Source organism: Bufo bufo, chromosome 1 (genome assembly GCF_905171765.1).
Source record: "Bufo bufo chromosome 1, aBufBuf1.1, whole genome shotgun sequence".
NCBI lineage: Eukaryota > Metazoa > Chordata > Amphibia > Anura > Bufonidae > Bufo > Bufo bufo.
The window spans coordinates 374,712,788-374,733,340 of record NC_053389.1 but is presented as its reverse complement, the minus strand read 5'-3'; the positions used below and the strand labels follow the sequence as shown (position 1 = coordinate 374,733,340).

The window sequence follows — 20,553 nt, the reverse complement described above, 5'->3', positions numbered from 1 at the left end:
CACAGAGTGCCTCTATTATAAGAAATGACTGCGCACAATCAATCACTCTTCTTGTTGGCAGTATATGAAGGTGGTGATTGGCAAATAATATATTAAGGCAGATCATCAGATTTCTATATCCGTTACACTGTCAGCAGATGCCACCAAAGTAGATGTGTCAACAATCATCTATGGCCATCTTAGGACCTTGCAACCTACTGGGCCCTTTCCATGGTAATAAGAAATGACAACAGCTGTGAGAGTCAAATACTGTCACTGTGCAAACCACACGGCACATTAGCTACATTCTGGGGAATGCAGTGTTGGAAACTCACAGAAACAGAAAAGTTAAAACAACCACAACAAGACTTGTCAAAGGGGACATACCTTACTAAAGAACGATAGGAATATTGTAAAAAAGTGACTGAAAAATAAAGTAGCCCTTACCGGAACATGTTTAGAGCTTCGACTATTTTACTGTAAGCCAGGCTTCTCTGACTGGTGTCTGCTGATCTGCGGCTCATTTTCATTGCCTTTTGAGAAAAATAGGATAGAACAGAATAAAACCTGACACTGCTGGCCACCAGTTTTTCATATTGTATTGTATAATCAAATCCCTCACTAATGTTACCTGCTCTATGGCGCATTTCAGCTTGTTCATGTGACTCTCAAAAAGAGGAAAATGAGAAAAGAAGAATTCGTGGAACTTGCTGGTTTCATCCTCATCCTTTGACAAGGAGAATATGATACCAATGGAGATCTTCTTCTTCCGGGTAACACCCAGGTTGGGCCCACAACTTTCATCAGACATGTTAAAGCTTTCCTCTACGGACCTATGATAGCAGAATATTTAGTAAGAGTCAAATTCAAGTTACTCTTTATTTTGTGCACTGTCATAAGTTTAACTGCAGTCCTAAGGGACAATGCAAATAACATATCATGGTTTCATAAGGAGTTGTACCAAATGTCAAAATCAGCTATACAATACGGAGCAAGTTTATTACAGTGCCATACACACATGCAGACTATGGATTGGGTATCAATGTAGTAAGCTATTTCTTCCCATTCCAATATTCTTTTAAACTTGGACTGAAGTGAACAGAGGATCGTCAAACAAGATTTCCTTCCCTTCTTCCAGTTCAGGAGAACATCAGCCTAAACAACCCAGTAACACGTCAGGCAATGTTCCTAATTTCCCCACCCTTGAACCAGTCCAAATCAGTAAATTAATCTTAAATGCACAACAGAAAACACCTTCAAGTGAATACACATGTTTTTAAGACTTGTACTCATGAATTTCTTTAATATTAATATATCTTAATAGTGGTCAAAGCTCTGTTTTTCTGACACAGAACGTGAAATCCCATGTGCAGCTATTTAAGAGTACTTTCACACTTGCAGCAGAGGATTCCGGCAGGCAGTTCCATCGCCGGTACTGCCTGTTGAATCCGGGAATCTGGACGCAAACGGATGCATTTGTGAGACGGATCCGGATGTTTCTCTCCGTTGTCATTTGGAAAAACAGATCTGGGATAATTTTTTTTTTGCATTTTTAAAAGGTCTGCGCATGCAGGAACACCTAATGCCGGATCCGGTACTAATACACTTCAATGTAAATGAATGCCTGATCCGGTATTCCGGCAAGTGCTCAGTATTTTTGGTCGGAGAGAAAACTGCAGCATGCTGCAGTATTTTTTCCGTACAGAAAACGTAAGAGGGACTGAACTGATGCATCCTGAACGGATTGCTCTCCACTCAGAGTGCATTAGGATAAATCTGATCAGTTTTTTTTGTTATTGAGCTCCTGTGACGGAACTCAATACCGGAAAACAAAAACGCTAGTGTGAAAATACCCTTGATCATAAACTTCTGATTCCTACAGCCACCACTAGTGGGTATTCCAGCGCAATTAAAACTGTTTCCAAAGGCTGCACATGCTGTATACAGAAAACAGAACTTCTACTTACCAATCCTCACTGATGCCATTCTTAGGGTGTGTGGGTCTCTGCTGAGCACCACTTCCTGCTCTAGCCTCGACACAGCAGGAAAACGCTGGCTGCAGCGATAATGTACCTACTACAGCTAGCTTCTCGCTTCAACCCCCTCCCCCCTACATCCCAAGGGCATGCTGCCTTACTATTTGGTTAGTTATTGATGTGTCAGTTGTGTTTGAATGAGACTATTACCATTTTAAGCTGTAATATATCATTCTGACCATCACTGTTTATGGTGTACTAATGAGACCTTCACTACTTGCGTCGCACGGCTGGTTCCCATTGTCCTCCCTTTGTGGAAGTTAAAGGGTGGGGGTACTATTTTTCATATTTGTTGCTGTGTACTTGTGGAGTTCTAGTTTCAATATTTTCTAGATGTTTTACTATAAGTTCGGTTTTGTTTTTTACATTTTTGCAGCTAGTGGTCACATTTTTTGTACTGCAATAGCCTATTTAAGAAGCTTACCACATGCCGTTTTATTATTGGATTCTATGTATTAACAGTAAACAATTGGCCCCTAGCGGTTGCTAAAAGTAGGAACAATTCTATCATTTACCTTGAAATATGCAGGTGACTTGTGGCTCTGTATCAGATAATGGAGCTCTGATTATTATGGTAGGAAATTGAGCAGCACCCCTAGTTAGATCTTTAACATTTATCACAACAGAAAACAGATTGTAATTACAAAAACATTTTCTCACCATCGTGGGAAAACTCCATTCTCCAAGCTGGTAGTTTGGCTACGACGCCAGCGTCGCTGGTAGCTGCTGGCACAGCTGCTATTGAGTGATGAGCTTGGTGATGGAAATGGAGTGATCAGAAGACTACTCAGAGAAGCTACAGAGAGTCAGGGTAGACGTGTCATTAAAACAAACACAATCAAGCAAATAAAGTTTAGAATGCCGAAAGCAAAAAGGTCTCACCTGATCTTGCTATGCCACTGTCCCGGTCATCATTAAACCCTCGGCCTGGCATATCCATTGGATTGCTATGGACTGTAAGAAAGATCAGAACTTTTTTGTTATGTTAAAGAATTCCTGAACTTGGGCTCTTTTACCCAGCAGATCATCAGTATCACCTCTGAATTCATCTTAAAGGAATAACGTGAACAGAAAATGCAGATACTACCTGAGTGAGAGAACTGAGCACCTGAGTGATATTGTCATGCAAACCCACCACCAAAAGCTACAGCTCCGCTGAACAAGTGTCCATCACAACTACTTTCTTTCAGGTTGGATGTTTTACAAATTTTCGACTCACGGTATACATATTTGGCATACACTTTATACCACATGTAATACACAAACCAAGGCCGGTTTTCACAAATTATGTAGAGAAGTTTTGATCAAGGACAATAGGAAATGATCCATAAAAAGTACAGGGTGCATCATTACCCCAGTAAACAATCTTTTTTCTTTTTAAACTATAAATCTTGTTCAGCGGGCCGGCTCATGTGCTTGTGAGAGAATTTAGAATATCAACATTACAAAATTAATATATGCATGCAAAGGTGTGTAGACAAACATAGCCACCAGCTGGGGAAATAAGGGTATTTTTTCTCTAGCTTCCATCTTCTCAATCTGACGCGATTTCCGTTAGATACAACTTTATTTTCCTTATTTCCACAGTAAAGCCAAAAATTTAACATGCAAAGATACACACAGGCTACACTACATGTCACATGGCAAGCAGCACACCTGCAAAGAAAGAAGCACTCCGGATGAGTCGGAGCGGGCCCTGCTCAGAGAATGCCCTCCTGGGGCTGCAGAGCTGAGACAGACCTACATGTTGAAATGCAGAATACAGATGGAAGAGAATACAGTTAATAGGGAAATGTGTGGACTGCAGAAGAAATAAAATGGACAGGAAAAGAAAACAAAATGAAACAGACAGGTAATTGTATCAGTTTAACAAGGAGGTGGGCATGTACAGTGGCTGTCAGTTTGGAGGTCCTCATTGTATATACAAAACCGCTAAGCCATAAGCAATGGTATGTCATTAGGGATGTATTAAGAATTAGTCTCATTTCTAAAGGGGTTTTCCAGGAGTACAATATTGATGACCTGTCCGCAGGCTAGGTCATCAATATCTTGACACCCACACAATCAGATTTTTGAAGGGGCTGTCGTACTCCTGTGAGCACTGTGGCCTCCTCACAGCATACTAACCACAGTGCCGTACGTTGTCTGTGCTTGGTCTTTTTCTGCGATTTATGTTTAGTTCCAAGAAAAGATGATCCAGCATTGTTATTTCATGGGAAACAAATATAACACATATCAAAAGTACATGCTGAAACAGACATGTCAGGAGATGAGACTAATCCTCCTAAAAACTTTTTAAGACTTTAAAAGACTCTGATGAATAATATTCCTGGGGATTAAAGATTTTGTACAGGTCACTTGCCAATATGCTTTTTATTACAAATTGAACCCCAAGTCCCCCTAATCCTATATAAACAATATGGTCACAGGTAATGTGTCATCCATAGTGGTGTCACATCCCTAGATCCTGTGATCAAACTACCCATAGGCTCTAACAGAGACCAATAGGTAATCAAAGTACCTAGGTAAATAGATTTCTGTATTTAAATGGGATGAAATCATAGAAAACCCAAGTTGGCTAATCGTAGAACATTCAACACTGTTATTCCACTCTTTCCTAATGTGGGAAAATATCTTGTGCTGAGGAATAGATGGGCACAAATGTGTTGAACTACATTGCATACAGGTGTTGAGCAGCAAAACGAAAACTGCTGGCAGCGGGCCCAGAATCGATACAAGTACTTCCAATTCAGCACCTCTGCTTGGGCCCACGCTGCTCTCTACTCCCTGCTCCTGTCTCGACACAAATGCCTGCTCAGCCAATCACTGTTGAGGTGGGTCACCACTGTGGGCAGTGATTGGATGAGAGGACATTTCCAAGCATGTCCAGACGGAAGCAGGGACGACCTGGGAAGCATTGGAAAGGCACGGGGGTGGGAGGAGGCACGGGACCACTGGGTTGTTAAATTGGTGGAGGTATCAGTTCTATTTACGTTTTTAAGCCATTCTCAGCCGGCTGCCACCAATTTTTAGTGCGCTGGAAAGCCCCATTAAGCATATTGGTAGTTGGTAGCCACACATCATGATCCACACTGCAGCGGAAACTTGTTTCCCCCCCTTATAAACTTTAATCCATTTCCAAGGTGTTTTAGTAGATAGTGTTTTATGTGGTTATACAATACAAGATACTCTGTCTTGATGTTGTGCTCACTCCAATGAACATATATTTATGTTATTACTAAAAGTATGCGACTGACCAAGCAAGAAGTTACAAAATAACATTTGTATTTTAATATATAAAGGTGAATAGTTTGCTGACACAAAGCGACACAACAAAGCACAGAAGTACATTTTGTATTAACCTAAATAGGAGAAGTAGAGATAGCTAGACGTTTAACAGCAACAGTACTATTACCTTAGGAAAATTCTGAAAACCTAATTGTGTCCAGTATGGGCTTTCGAAACAGAATATTTTGATACTCTCATAACTGGTCTATCACAGAAAATGCTATTGTTGCCATACTGAACTTAGAATGCAAAGCGGACAAAACTGCTCGTTCATTATTAAATACAGTTTCCTATGTCTTGTCTACCCTGTTTCCCGCAGAAAAACAATATTTCTGTCCGGATTCTGTCCAAGTATAGAACGGAGATAACTGAATATACAATATGTGTTCTAGTGGAAATGATGTGGTCTTGTGAAAATGCGTAAAAATAAAAATTTTTATACTTTATTAATTTCTATCTACTAAAACTGAAGGCGCAAAAAACCCAAACCCAAGGTGCATCTTCTATTAAGATGCCCAGACACCTATATTGCACCAATACCAGGTTTACCCACCTTCTTAACTGACACGTTCATAGGATGGGCACCCCTTTTTGGTTTCTTTGGGTGGGAACTGCAACACTGACGTGGTGAAACATCACTGTACACCTCCATTGTTCCTTTGTAACTGGAGGTCACGTGTTGCATATTCTCACCTCTTCTGCCTTTAGACCCACCTTGGGTTTGGGTATTTTGCTCCTTCAATTTTAGCAAACATAATAATAAAGTATTTATTATTTTATTATTAAGCGTTTTCACAAGGCAGTGATATATCAAGTGTAGAACAGACAGCACCCAGACTGAACAATGACCAATTAAGGTCAATGATTTTCTGCAAAGACCATCATGAGGAGGAATTCTCAGCGTGTACTATCCAGCTCCGATTTTCACACAGGATGTTCTTTCATTGTGTCATGAAAATGCCACAACTATTCTGATAAGGATTGTCCCCTCAAATATATTCACCTATGTTCCCAAGGAGCCCGTTCATGATGCTGTTGTTCTCGGTCCTCAGCGTGTTTTCGTGGCTAATGTTCTCAAAGCTGTCCTGCAGTCTGTAAAACGTAAACAGATCAATAAAGTCATTTCAGCTCAGATCATTTGGACCAGAATGAATATGAAAAAATACTATTAAAAAAATTAAAAGGGAAAGCGATGAATACACAGAAGTCCTTAAAGGGGTTGTCCAGAATGTTTTTTCCAATCCTCCCCTTTCCCAACAGAACCTGTAAAGAGAGCTATACTTACTTGCTCCCCACCGGTAACCATGGATAGTGTCTTTACCCCATTTGGGATTTGCGGCTCCTGAGCTCTCACTGTCTTCCGGTCTGCACCTGTAAAATTCCTGCATGGAGAGGGTCATGTGCGCCGCTGCAGCCAATAACCGATTTCAGCGGTGACATGTCTCAAAGCAGCAAATAACTCAGCAGTGATGTGCCACTTGGGAACACATCACTTTTGAGGCTAGTCATTGGCTGCAGTGATGCATGTGTCCAAACAGAGTGGCTGAAGCAGGTAATTTAAAATTCCTGGACAACCCCTTCAAGGCCTTCTCTTTTTTTCAGAGTCTAGAACTAGTGCTTAGGAAGCAAACACTGTAGCACTGACAAACTAGGAATCTAAGAAATCTTGTTTTCTGGACATATTTTTATTTGTTTGTCAGTGTAGCCATACGAGGGCTTGTTTTTTGCAAGACGAGTTGCACTTTTAGTAACACCATTGTAGGGTAAAAATAACTATTCTTGCATTACTTTTGAACTTAAAATCTATAACGTACACCATGCGACAGAACATGGGTCTGTATGACTTGCAATACCAAATGCGTGTCATTTGTGACTACTTTTGCATAATAATAGCACTTCGTACATTTCAAGAGTTGTAACTTATTAATTTTTCTGACAATGCAGCCATATATGCCTTGCTTTTTATGGAACAAGATGCAGTTTTCATTGATGGCATTTTGCGGTACAAGTGAGTTGATTAACACAAATTTTTTGAGGGAATAGGAAGAAAAAAAATCATTATTTTTATTTTATTTTTGGTTTTTCATTGGGCGGTTTAAATAACAGGTTATCTTTATTACACAGGTTGTGAAGAACATGGCAATACATCATATGTGTGAATGTGTTTTTTAACCACTTTTACAACGTAAAACCACCTTTTTTTTTTTTTTTTTTACAGAAGAATATGCCTTTTTTTTTAACAAACTTTATAATAGGCATAAGGGAGGGGATATCCTCTAACTGCCTACATGTAGGGGATCTAGGCAGTTAAGCAGCCAGGATCAAACATCTCTTTGATCCCGGTCATTAGAGCAAGAGCCTGGCTTCTGTTAGTGCTGGCCTCCCATGGTGATCTGGATTGGTGTATCAGCACAGCCTGTATGGGGGTCTGTTTAGTACTTGCCACCGGCGCCACGACTAATGGCACTGATGCACAAAAAGGGCAAATTAATCGAAGGAATTTAGAACACAGTTTAGTGGTGTTATTTTTCTCTCAAACATAAGATCCCAGTGTTGCCATGAGTGCTAACAGTCAGCTGATGGTAACATTGCTGTTGAGATGAAGGCTTGAACTGGTGCCAGTGCCACCAGAGTGGCCTCCACAATAGATAATGACATCATTCAGCAGCTGTTGTGCTCAAATAGAATGTTCCAAAAGCAGATAAACCCCTATAATCTTGTGCACATCGTATACAGAATTTGTATTTATTTGTTTAACCAATATGTTCCAAGTTTAGCAGGCATGAAGTCAAAATAAACTCACGTGTTAAGACTCCCGTAGATGCTGCTCCCTGTCCGTGCAGTGAAGACTTTGCTCAGCATTAGTTGCGGCGGAGAGCTGTACACAGAAAGAAGGAAAAGCTTAAACTGGCTGCACTGTACGGTCCGTTCTATAGCAGTCTAACAAGCATTCAAGAATGGGAATGATTATATGTCCTATTAAACTTTATAGAGGTAACAGATGGAGGATTCCTTTTCTAGCTACTGTACAAAGAATGACTCCTGTTCTGGAGAACGTTGCTTAAACATGGATGAACCACTGATTTTAAGCAAAAATTATCAATTGTAGGAAGATTCCACTGGCAATAATAGCTGACTGACCAAGAGAGGACATTTGATAATAATCAGTATAACAGATTTGGGCCACTGGCATTCAATGCAGCAAGCTTGAAATTCAATTTAAAGAGGACTTGTCACTAAATAATTGTAGGACTCTGCCTTGTGTCGTTCCTTTGTTAAGAAAAGAGAAAACTGACAACTAAATTAACACTCACCGGATCTGGTGAATTTTTAGCGTGGAGCCTTTGTAGCTCATGGCCACAGAACCAAACATCATTTCTCCCAGCATATTGGCATCTGAGGAACATCGAGAGCTCTGCAAAAGAAAACACTAAATGGTTAAAACTACTGTACAGGGTGAACACCATTAATATACAGCAGGTAAAAATCAGTGTCTCAGAGCATATGGGCTGGTCTGAAAAACTGAGTACAATAGTATATGTAGTATATGTAAATGCAAACAGTACAGAAGATTACAACTACTAACATTAGTGATCTGGTGCAGTACAGCATGTATTCTGTGCCTTTTATTGTTTTTCTGAGTCCCATTGGCTTTGTCCTCTTAACCAGAAACCAAACAAAGTACAGCCAGCGTTCACACACCTTTTGTTCCTATATGCCACAAGATATTGCAGATCCACTACGTATCACACAAGTCCAGCAAAGAGGGCATTTTGGTTCTGTATATGCCCATAGTACTTGCACTGGGAAACTTTCAGTTTTACACACTGACTTTATATATTATCTGGACAAAATAATAAAAAAGGCAATGGCCAGACTCTTTAGAAGAGCTGTCACTCAGCATTTCATACGTAATTGCTGAAACTATTCCAAATATAATAAAAATAATCCCTGAGGCGAGCAAGAAATTAAATTACACAGGAACTGTACCACTCTGGTATGCAGATCGCCATTCACATACCATAACTGGTGTTTAAGTGTAACCCACGCTGGGTGGCTGTCTGGGTCAGTGGCAATTACTGCATTATTGTTAAAGTAACAAACTCAAGAAAAGCTGAGAAAGAAACTGCGTAATATGTCATGTATATAATTATATATCCCTTGCTACCAATCAACCACAGTATGTTTTCCCAGCCTGCTGCTCCACAGAGATAGAACGTGTGCTCTTTATGCCACTAAGTCCACTTATTCACTATGGATATCTTTTACAGTATAGTCTACTTAAATCCCATGAGCCAAAGGTTGGACTAGACTGTGCAACATGAATATTCCCAAGTTTTAACTAAGGGTGTCTGCTGTCATTATGTTTGGCCCACACAAGGCACTAAGGGACCCTTCCACCCAAGGTCCACAATATTCAAACCCTCAAAAAACATTATTATATAAATGCATCAAGCAGCCGTTTTTGCCGTTCCGTACAGCCGTACAGTACAAGTGGTTATATTCAGCTTTGTATAATAATACATAAAATGCCTCTTTCTTTACTTATCAGACTCCTCTCCTGCTCCATCCTACCTCCTACATTGATCATTCACCCTTTTTCACAGGTAAAATTCACCTTTCAGAGAGGCAGAGATAAAAACCGATCAGGTTCACCAAGGTATCCGGTTACAGCTGGTTCTCATAAAAGTCTATGGAGAGCGAAGGGAGATGAGGAGGAGGGAGAAATTCCAAAGGGAGTGTGATACGTTTGTCTTAATCTCTTCCTTCAGTGCTGGATTCACTTCCACAATTCTTATTACTCCTGTATAATGTTCTCAGAGCTGCTAATGGGGAGCAGGGTCTCTTCTGCTCTGTGTGTATGGGAGACCTCATAGCAGTTATTCTCAGCCCCCTCTGGAGCCTAGTTAGGGAAAACTGCTGAATATGCAGGATACAAATTATATAAATGGCCAGAAATGCTTTTACTCCAGCTTATTCTGAAAACTCACCTGAAACAAAATGTACACTATAATTATCATACATAATGGTGTATATGACACCGCAGAAAGTCCTTCCCATGTGAGGCTGGAACTACACAGACATTTTATTGCATAGCAGCTTCAATATCAATTGTGCACAGTCATCATATTTTATACCCTAAATGATAACAGAAACGTGTCCTTTGGCTATGCATCTAAAAACGTCTGCATGTCCAATAAACTCTACTATTATAAATATATTACTGGATGTTTCAGATGGAAGAAGCATATATTTCTTGTGTAAAATGATGACAAATGGCACAATGCTTTCTTATAGCAGGCCAAACCTGCAACAGTACAAAGCGGTGGTGGTGAGCTTACAAGCACTATTTTGAGGACGTGGTAACCAGAAACTTATGATCTCTGCAAGTTCACTTGTCAGGAGCAATATTTATCTGTGTCAGATGACTGCCTTCTCCCGCAGCCAAAATGCCTTCTCTTATGTAAAATGTAACTCAAGCCAAGAGAGGAGATCCCAGACTAAGAGCCAGAGGAACAAGTCAGCATTTCAAAGTCACATGCTCTTGTCATTTTTAACTTTTTTTGGTGTTGGGGGGGGGAAGGTAAATGCCAATCATACTTGGTGAAATTTTTACAGTCTAACACCAGGGGTCATTATGACTCAATTCTTATGCATAAAAATATAAAAAGATGCATTTTTTAAAAAATAATTACATACACTGGGGTGTAAAAAGTGTACATAAGCACGTAGTTCACAAATTCAAGGACTTTAATCTGTATCCATCTGTGAATAGTGTAGCATAAATACCCTTAAAAGCAATTCTATAGCTGCTCTGATGCAAGTGATTTTCCATACACCTCTAATACTTTGGTCCATGATTTTCAGCATGTGATTATAGCAGGTTATTAGTCCTATTGACACCACCAGTTATATATGTTGCCCCTATCTTTGTACAGCATAAGCCAGTGACCAGTTCCCTTAGCTACACTCTGGGTCACTTACTTGAGTTATCCCAGAAGTTTTGATAATTTTTTATTGAACTGATGAAGCATAACCTGGGTTGAGAGCTCATGAATATGAGGAATCTCTGGCGTGTGGTAGTATCCCCACTATGATTAACAGTTGAGGGTTCTGAGTAGGGGACTTCCCAGGGGCGTACATAGAAATCATGGGGCCCCATAGCAAAACTCAGAATTGGGCCCCCCCAATAAAAAGTTTAATAATTAAAGCTGATTACTGAAGGTGCGGGGTACATTAGGAGCTAAATAAAAGGTTAGGCTGTGGTCACATCACGTTTTTGCCATCCGTTTTTACTTAAATGTTGGGGGGGGGGGGGGGGGATAAAAAAGTGCTGCACCCTATGCTTTTCTATCCTGCAGAGTCCAGTAGAAAAAACGTATAGGTTAACATATACATTTTTCTTTCAAACTCTATGATGAAGGATGCCACTGTATGTACATGAAACGGATGGAAAAAACGGGACATGAACTCGGCCTTACCCTTTAAGTTTTATTTATTTTATGATAGGTGTAAATCAGAGGAGAGCCTATAGGGTTAATTACTGCAGCAGGACTGTCCACACTGGTCAATGTGACCCCTGGGACTGATCTTCTGCAGGTCCACAGCATTAGATCTCTGTCTCACAGCTCAACTTCTCCCTTTGTTATTAACAGGGAGCAGAGCTGAGCAATTTTAGTCATGTCCCATCCTTCACTCAGAGGCAGTCTATCTGGAGCATCCAGCACATGCCACAGGTCCCATATGAAAGAATGTATGCACTACATTGAGCAGAGCTGAGCCTCCTGTCTGACCCTGACAGCTGTAAGTACAGTCCCACTGCTGTCAGCTCCTCTCACATCAGCTCTATCATGCAGAGCGCTTCTGCTTCCTTCTGCCCTCTCACACAGCATAGGAATAGTGAAGGCAGTGCTGGGGGTTAACAAGCATAGAGAAGGCAGGAGGACCCAGAGGAGGGTCAGCAACATGTGGGACATCACTGCTGATAACAGTAAATGCAGGGCTGGTACTTACCGTGCTGCTAGCTGTGGGAGCAAACTTCCACCAAAGACCTCACAGAGGGGGAGGCACATCAGGCAGTGAGCTGCTTCCTGATTGGAGGAAGCGGCTGCTCACTCTCCCTGCTCCTTCTCTCCTTCCAGCCCAGCCTGCTGTTGTTAGCGCAGCACTAGCGCTGTGTATAATGCCAAATGTAAATATGTAATGGCACTGGGGCGTTTGGGGTGGCAATGTACACCCCTCATTGACACTGGGCCCAGGGCTGCCGACCCAAACGCCCCATTGCCAGTATTTATCTCTCTACTAACTAATGCAGCGTGTATTCAGGTCGGAAAGGGGGCGGAGCCATGCAGCCTGGCCGGGCCCCCTAACCTCACGGGCCCCATAGCCAGTGCGTGGTCTGCCTCTATTGACGGTACGCCACTGGGACTTCCATCTATTTGCGATTGCAAAATACAGTATTGTCCTCTTTGTTGTGGAATTTTGAGGTTCTCCTAAATCCTTGCTGCAAAGACCTTAAGGGTCCATTCACACGTTCGTATGTGTTTTGCGGACAGCACATCGCCGGCACATACGCAATTGCGGACAAGAATAGGACATGTTCTATTTTTTTTGCGGAACGGAAGTGCGGATCCGGAAGTGCGGATGCAGACAGCACATTTCTGCACCATTGAAAATGAATGGGTCCGCACCTGTTCCGCAAAATTGCGGAACGGATGCGAACCCATTTTGCGGACGTGTGAATGGACCCTAAAGTTGAAAACTATATTATATCCTCAGAAAATAACTGCCTGGAATAGAGCTCCTCAGATATGTAGATATTCCCAGGTAAACACTTTGAAAACCATTTTGTAAATATCAGATTTCTATGCAGAGATCGTTGAACACTGTACTGATTTCACATCACAAGCCCAAAGCCAGAGATTGCAATATTAAATGATTGTTTGATAACCTATCCACATCTGATTTCTATCAGAAGTGTTTAAATGGACAAAAATCTAATGGCCACTATTTGAGCCATGTAGAAGATGTAGATATCATTGTTTTAATGCAAGATCTTTATGACAACCAGGCACCAGTTAGATGCCTGGAAATGCTGTCAGAATCAATCAGTACTCCAGCCTCAGGCCTTGGCCCTGTAACTTCAATTGATCACTGTGAAGAAGTCACTAAACCTCTTTTCACTGTAAGGGCACTTTCACACTAGCGTTAGAAGAATCCGACAGGCAGTTCCGTTGCCGGAACTGCCTGCCGGATCCGGAAAGCCGTATGCAAACGGGTATCATTTGTTTCCAGATCTGTCTGACAAATGCATTGCAATACCGGATCCGTCTCTCTGGTGTCATCCAAAAAAACGGATCCGGTATGTATCTTTCATAGATTTAAAGGTCGGCGCACGTGCAGACCGGAAAACCGGATCAGTTTTTTCCCAGAATACTTAGTACCAGATCCGGCATTAAAACATTTCAATAGGCAATCAGGCAAGTGTTCCGGAATTTTTGCCAGAGAAAAAACGGCAGCATGCTGCAGTATTTTCTCCGGCCAAATACCGTAAAAGGGACTGAACTGAAGACATCATGATGCATACTGAATGGATTGCTTTCCATTCAGAATGCATTGTGATAAAACGGATGCGTTTTTTTTCCGGTATTGAGCCCCTTTGACGAAACTCAATACCGGAAAACTTTAACGCTAGTGTGAAAGTACCCTTATCTAGACTAAAAGGTGCTTTTTTAACTTTTTGGTAGAGTTACTTTAACATAAAAACTAGTGATGCAACAGAGAACTTTTACCAACCTGGTACTTTGGACATTGTTCTTTTGTGTCAGAAGTCAGTGAACTAGCTGAACTGTCCAGAGAAGTCGAGCTGTCTCCTCCAGCTCTGAGCTGGCAACACTTTCCAAACACCCTTACTGGAGTGTCGCTCACGAGTTTCTGTGGAATGGAAAAGCAAATGTTAGCTTTTCAGTTGTAAACCTAGTTGCAGAAAATTAAAAAAGGTCATCACAAGGCCAAAAAACGATTCCGTACCACCATACAATACCTGAGCAAAAAAAAATATGGGAGGTTTTGCAGGAGGGAGTGAGATTGGTTTAACACATTTACTAAAACATACGCGAGAAACTGACAGAAAATAGGGTGAATCTCCCACAGATTATCTAAATTTCCGCATATCTCTGATTTTTAAGTATATAGTGAAATCAAGAGATATAACTAAGCAGATGTTCAGAAGTTCTGAAAAATATCTTCAGAGGTTATTATTTGTGACTGTCTATCAAATTTCACTGCTAGGTGCCATATCCAAACAGAGAATTACAGGATCAGTCTAGTTTTTAAGTTCCGTATGACTCTGCTTCTATAGGAGATGGAGGTTTACTTCAGTTCACTTATCTCCCTGATCATAAGTTAATACTGAACCATAGTCATATGCCACCATGTGAATTGAATCTTAGCACATGGAATTTTACAATGAGTAAAATTATGGTATGGGGCCCAATAGTAATTTAGAGATTCTTCTGTCATGCTAAAATATACGAATGATGTGATGCTAAAGGATTGACCTTTTAACTAATAATTTCAACCTCTTTCAAGTAAACACCTGCACTATTTTGCTCCCACATCGCCCCCATACTTTCCAGAAATAGAAGCTAGTTATTAGAATACTGAATAATGTGCCAGCACCTGAAACAAGTCAGTGAATCCTGCCTGCCACGAGCAAGCTGGTAGAGGTGCAGTATAGGGTGCTCTTACCACAGAAAACACCAGTTTACTGAATTAAAAACAAGACTCACAAAAATAAACAATGATATCTACTTTACTTTATACATTCCTTCTTATGTCACTACTGTAGTTAACCGTATGCTAAAAACTTTAGCTCCTTTATATTAGGCTATTGCATGATTCGATATTCCTCTCAACCCTACAAGTTATCAGATCATTACAACTCTGGAGGAAGCATGTCTAGCAATACTTAACCCTCCTCCCCATTTCCATTATTCTAAAGTCATTTAGAATTATTCTTTTTTTCTTTTTTTACCAACTTTAAGTGGAATAAGAAACAGAATAATTTTCTGTGGCAAGGTCATAAAAAATGTCTACGTAAATTTCACAAACAGATGGCAGTGACATGAAAGTATTAACTGTAAGGACTGGATTATGTGCCATGACTGGTGGACAGGTGGCAGCTCAGAGGCTGGATATTACATGTGGCTATAGCTGTGGGGATTATACACGTGAACATTGTAAATATCATTTTATTCCAGGTCTTATTCCATGTAAATATTTTTATAAGATGGCATGTTAGATATGACCAACCTTAAATGCTATAAATCATCACAGGGCCATGAGCTATAATAAGCTGTCAAAAAACATACAAAATCAGCAGATATGAAACTGGTAAATTAGAAAAAAATATTGTCGTGGCAGTCATAAGGGAATACTAATGTCAATGATCATATGATAACTATTCTCCTTTGCCACAACCAAATATAATATTTCTGACTAATGAACAGAAACAGCTTATAAACCATGGAAAGCAGTAAGGCTGAGTTCCCATCACTGTTCAGCCTTTCCGTTCGCCTGCTCTGTTATAGGAGCAGGAGAACGGAAAGGACAGATTCAATATATAACTGAGCCAAACAGAGCCTAAGGACCCCATAGACTATAATGGGGTCCGTTAGGTTTCCGTTCAGAAGATTATTTGGGAGCAGAGACAAAAGTTGTGCATGCAGGACTTTTGTCTTCGCTTCAAAAATCTTCCTTTGAACTAACGGACCCCATTATAGTCTATAGGGTCCTTAGGTTCCGTTCGGCGTAGTTATATGCCGAATCTGTCCTTTCCGTTCTCCTGCTCCTAAACGGAGCAGAACGGAAAGGATGAACAATGATGTGAACGAAGCCTAAAGGAGTTCTCCTTGATTTACATATTAGTGACCTTACCAAGCACAGCGCCATAGATTGTATAGTGAATGTGGTTGCTATTGCAGCTCAGCCTCATTTATTTAAACAGGGATGAGCTGTGTCTAGGTCATGTGACCGTGATGTCATATGGAAGAAGGGAATGCAAAAAAGTTCCCTTTAAGGAGGACAAAAACTGGCCTCTTTAGTTCCCCCTATTGGATTGCTACCATTATAAGTCACGTGACGATTGTTGGACTATCCTGAGAATAGGTCATCAATATGTAAATCCCAAAGAATCTCTTTAACCCCTAAGTTACCACTAATATGCCTTTTTACTGACGTAAACAAAGGGGGTTTGAGCTAAACAACTGGCTTTAATCAATCATTACAGGTACCCAAAATGGTGCATTAAAAACTATAACTTGTCCTGCAAAAAAATAAGACCTCATACAAGTAGTGGTTCCTCATGTGGGCACTCATAATTAAAAAAAAAAAACAAAAAAAAAAAAAACACTTAATATCAAAGTTTTCTGCGTTTAACTGCTATTTGGTTTATTTAACAGAACTGTTCAAAAAGGAATACTGGACACTTTTTAAATGTCAGATGAGTTTTATGCATTTCGTGTGGAGTAATAAGAAATCTTGAACTGCTTTCTTCAGAAAGCCTCGCATGATCATATGACTCATCAACTCATGACTATAATGGATGCTTCCTTCACTCCTTAATACAACTGATGCCATATAGTCATGTTCCTCTTTCAGACAGGCAGTTAAAGGGGTTATCAGAGTTATAAAAAAAAATAATATAGCACTGAATATCTGATATATAACTGAGCTAAGCAAGTTTTATGCAAAAAATATATATATATTTCCTCATTTCCCTGGTTCTTTTCTGGCCCTTTGTTTACATGCAATAAAAGCAATCTCTGCCCCTTCCCCTGCTCTGCTAAGGGAGTGAATACAAGAGCTGCCCTGAGTGACATGTCTGCCTGCTGGGAGACTCTGCAGCATGTTGCATTTATAGGACTACAAGTCCCAGCTGTATAATGACACTGCTAAGGGAGTGGATACAAGAGCTGCCCTGAGTGACATGTCTGCCTGCTGGGAGACTCTGCAGCTTGTTGTATGTGTAGGACTACAAGTCCCAGCTGTATAATGACACTGCTAAGGGAGTGAATACAAGAGCTGCCCTGAGTGATATGTCTGCCTGCTGGGAGACTCAGCAGCATGTTGTATGTGTAGGACTACAAGTCCCAGCTGTATAATGACACTGCTAAGGGAGTGAATACAAGAGCTGTCCTGAGTGACATGTCTGCCTGCTGGGAGACTCTGCAGCATGTTGTATGTGTAGGACTACAAGTCCCAGCTGTATAATGACACTGCTAAGGGAGTGGATAAGTCTGCCCTGAGTGACATGTCTGCATGCTGGGAGACTCAGCAGCATGTTGTATGTGTAGGACTACAAGTCCCAGCTGTATAATGACACTGCTAAGGGAGTGGATACAAGAGCTGCCCTGAGTGACATGTCTGCCTGCTGGGAGACTCTGCTGCATGTTGTATGTGTAAGACTACAAGTCCCAGCTGTATAATGACACTGCTAAGGGAGTGAATACAAGAGCTGCCCTGAGTGACATGTCTGCCTGCTGGGAGACTCTGCAGCATGTTGTATGTGTAGGACTACAAGTCCCAGCTGTATAATGACACTGCTAAGGGAGTGGATACAAGAGCTGCCCTGAGTGCTGGGAGAATCAACAGCAACTTGTAAGTGTAGAACTACAAGTTCCACTTATATAATGACACTGCTAATACACACAGGATCTTCCCCCTACCTGTAATGCTTTGCAGAACTTCTCTTTCAGCTCCTGTGCCCAGCATTTGTCTCCTCACTGCCTGCAGCTACACAGTAAACACTTCAGCCTTGAGTCTGTGCAGCTGAAGGGGTTAAGATTCCTAGGATAGAGCACACAGCCGGCAGTGAAGGGGGCGTGGCCAGCACACTGACGTTTCGTTTACAGGCTTGTAAACGACCTTTATCAGAGCAGGGAGAGAAGCTGACATCACAGGTCATGTGACCCTCAGTGAAATCTGAGAAACCAGCCACTGGAGATAAAGTGAGTGAATTGGAAAGCTGTTACATTTGCCCAGTTAAGAACATAGAAAGAACAAAAAAATAACTCGGATAACCCCTTTAATGATACCAATTAGATTGTTGATAACACAGAGGACAAAAAGAAAATCTGCCTGTCAAGAATTAGCTTAATGGAGAAGCAAAGCTGTCCATGAGTTACTATTCTGCAACAGGGTGGAGGGAGTGCTGGGCAGTCATATGATCACTCCGCAGTCTGTGAGCTAGAACTACAATTTATCTCTGACCTAACAAACAAAGTTTCTGGCTAAGCTCAGCAGGCATGTGACATGCACCGCACTAATTCTGCTTGCTAGAAAAAAAAAAAAAAAACAGCACATACAAAGCCACATACTCAATAACAACTCACAATAATCTATGCACATGTGTGCACACATAATCTACCCAGCACCTATCCACAGATGTTGCTTGTCATGGTACAGAAGGATCAGACTTTTCTTTTATGTGCACATACCCTTCCCAACTGGAGCCTATGTCGCAGATTAAATCATAAATGCAAAAAAAAACGAAAAAAAACACACGCTGCACTATTTAGTCTGGTAATCTGAAAAACATCATGACGGAAACCCGACAGAACCTTTACAAGTCAATAGGGTCCATCCGCCTCTACTGGTGTCAGTCATGTAACTGATCCGGCACTCAATTCCGTCATTCTGCCCTTATGAAGGAGCAGAACAATCGAGCTGATGCCTGCAGATCTGAAAAGATTTGTAAAGATAGGCAATGCCTCTGTCCTGGAATTTCAATAGGTGCTCATGGATAACAACAAAAAATTTTATGTAGATACAGGTGATTTTGCAAATAAAACATCATTATTTAAAGATGACTGGAGCTAACATTCAGAGAAGACATTTTGTTCAGAAAAAAAAAAAAGCTGGAGTAAGATCTCAAACATCTCAGCAAAGTATTGTATATTTTATAAAAATAAAAAAAATTATATTCTATAAAAAAATCTTTTGAAGTAACAGATTCAAATCCAGTGGCTGCATTACTGAGAGATGTTGACATTTCCACTTCCGAATTTGATAAAATGCATTGTTGGTATGAAGAGCAAATATGAATTGAAGTCACCAAATACCTTAAAGGGTTACTCCCAACTCAAATATTTATGACAGATCCACAGGATCCATGAGTGTCTGATAGGTAGGACTCACACCTATCTTAAGAATGGGGGATCCCAGACCCCATCTGTTGAGAACAGAAAGGTAGCCATGCATGCACAACCTTATCCATTTACTTCTATGGGGGTTTCTAGAAAAGCCAGGCATGCCAACCTCACTAGTGTTAGAACTCCCATAGAAGCAAGTGTGAGCTCTGTTCCGGACATACATGTGGGCCCCATCCTGTGGCTATGCCATAAATTACAGATGGATAGAACGGTGTAAGCCAACCCTACCTGTCTTGAATATGTGTGCATTTGTGGAGACATATGATGTGGTCTGAACACACAATTTGAAGCAATCAGGATCTCCCAGTAATGGAGCCTCAAGCAATCAAATCCCAGCAGAGAAAATACTGAACATTTGTCAAATTTTTAATTTACATTAATAGCCCCTTTTAACCTTCCTAATAGTAGCTCTCCATTGAGTAACTGAACGGATCAGCAGCAGAGCATTTTTACCAGAGTTGGATGCACTGCTCGTGAAAATATACTTTTAAGGCTAGCCTAAGTGACGTTCGCTAAAGCATGATCAAGGTCACAAGGTGTAATCTACTACAGAAACAAGTGCACCAAGCTCATAGCAGTTCACTTCACAGCCACATGATACTAAGTGTGGAATAGTTTGAGTCCTCCAGGGCAGCAGGCAGCATATTCAGGATACCACATGTCAGCGACTTCCAAGCTACAAATCAACGCTAAAATGTAGAAACCTGGCAAGAAGTGATGGTCCTGCAATTTTTTTTTTATATATCTTGGCTTCTGACTGGGCCTGATATGTGCAGAATTGACTGTAGTTCTCACTGACACCAATATGACTGACTACCTGGTCTTTACAGTATGGTAGTATGTGAGCATCCCAAGTCTTTATTAAAGCAGTCAAAAAAGACATCGGGGGAGATATATCAAGACTGGCAAGAGATGTGCCTGATTTGTTATTAAAAGGCAGAGGTCTCTTGACAAATCAGGCGCATCTCTCCCCTGAAGCAGAAAGTGAAGTATACACCAGCTACAGGCTGGCATAGACTTCAGTTATAACTTCTGCA

At 40.9% G+C, this 20,553-nt stretch overlaps 1 protein-coding gene across 4 annotated transcripts in view; it reads right to left on the bottom strand.

Moving 5' to 3' along the window:
- Nucleotides 1-20,553, bottom strand: part of FNIP1 (folliculin interacting protein 1) — a 238,247-nt gene that overhangs the window by 28,580 nt on the left and 189,114 nt on the right. For 2 of the 4 annotated variants that reach the window (XM_040405021.1, XM_040405032.1), the window contains exons 3-11: nt 14,100-14,237; nt 8,618-8,718; nt 8,107-8,181; nt 6,307-6,395; nt 3,672-3,755; nt 2,898-2,969; nt 2,676-2,811; nt 611-812; nt 427-512 (exon numbers count right to left, since the gene is read on the bottom strand). In XM_040405021.1, the coding sequence (XP_040260955.1) occupies nt 427-512; nt 611-812; nt 2,676-2,811; nt 2,898-2,969; nt 3,672-3,755; nt 6,307-6,395; nt 8,107-8,181; nt 8,618-8,718; nt 14,100-14,237 (983 nt within the window). The remainder of the gene's footprint in view (nt 1-426; nt 513-610; nt 813-2,675; nt 2,812-2,897; nt 2,970-3,671; nt 3,756-6,306; nt 6,396-8,106; nt 8,182-8,617; nt 8,719-14,099; nt 14,238-20,553) is intronic. The other 2 variants (XM_040405048.1, XM_040405039.1) reach the window with 2 other exon arrangements.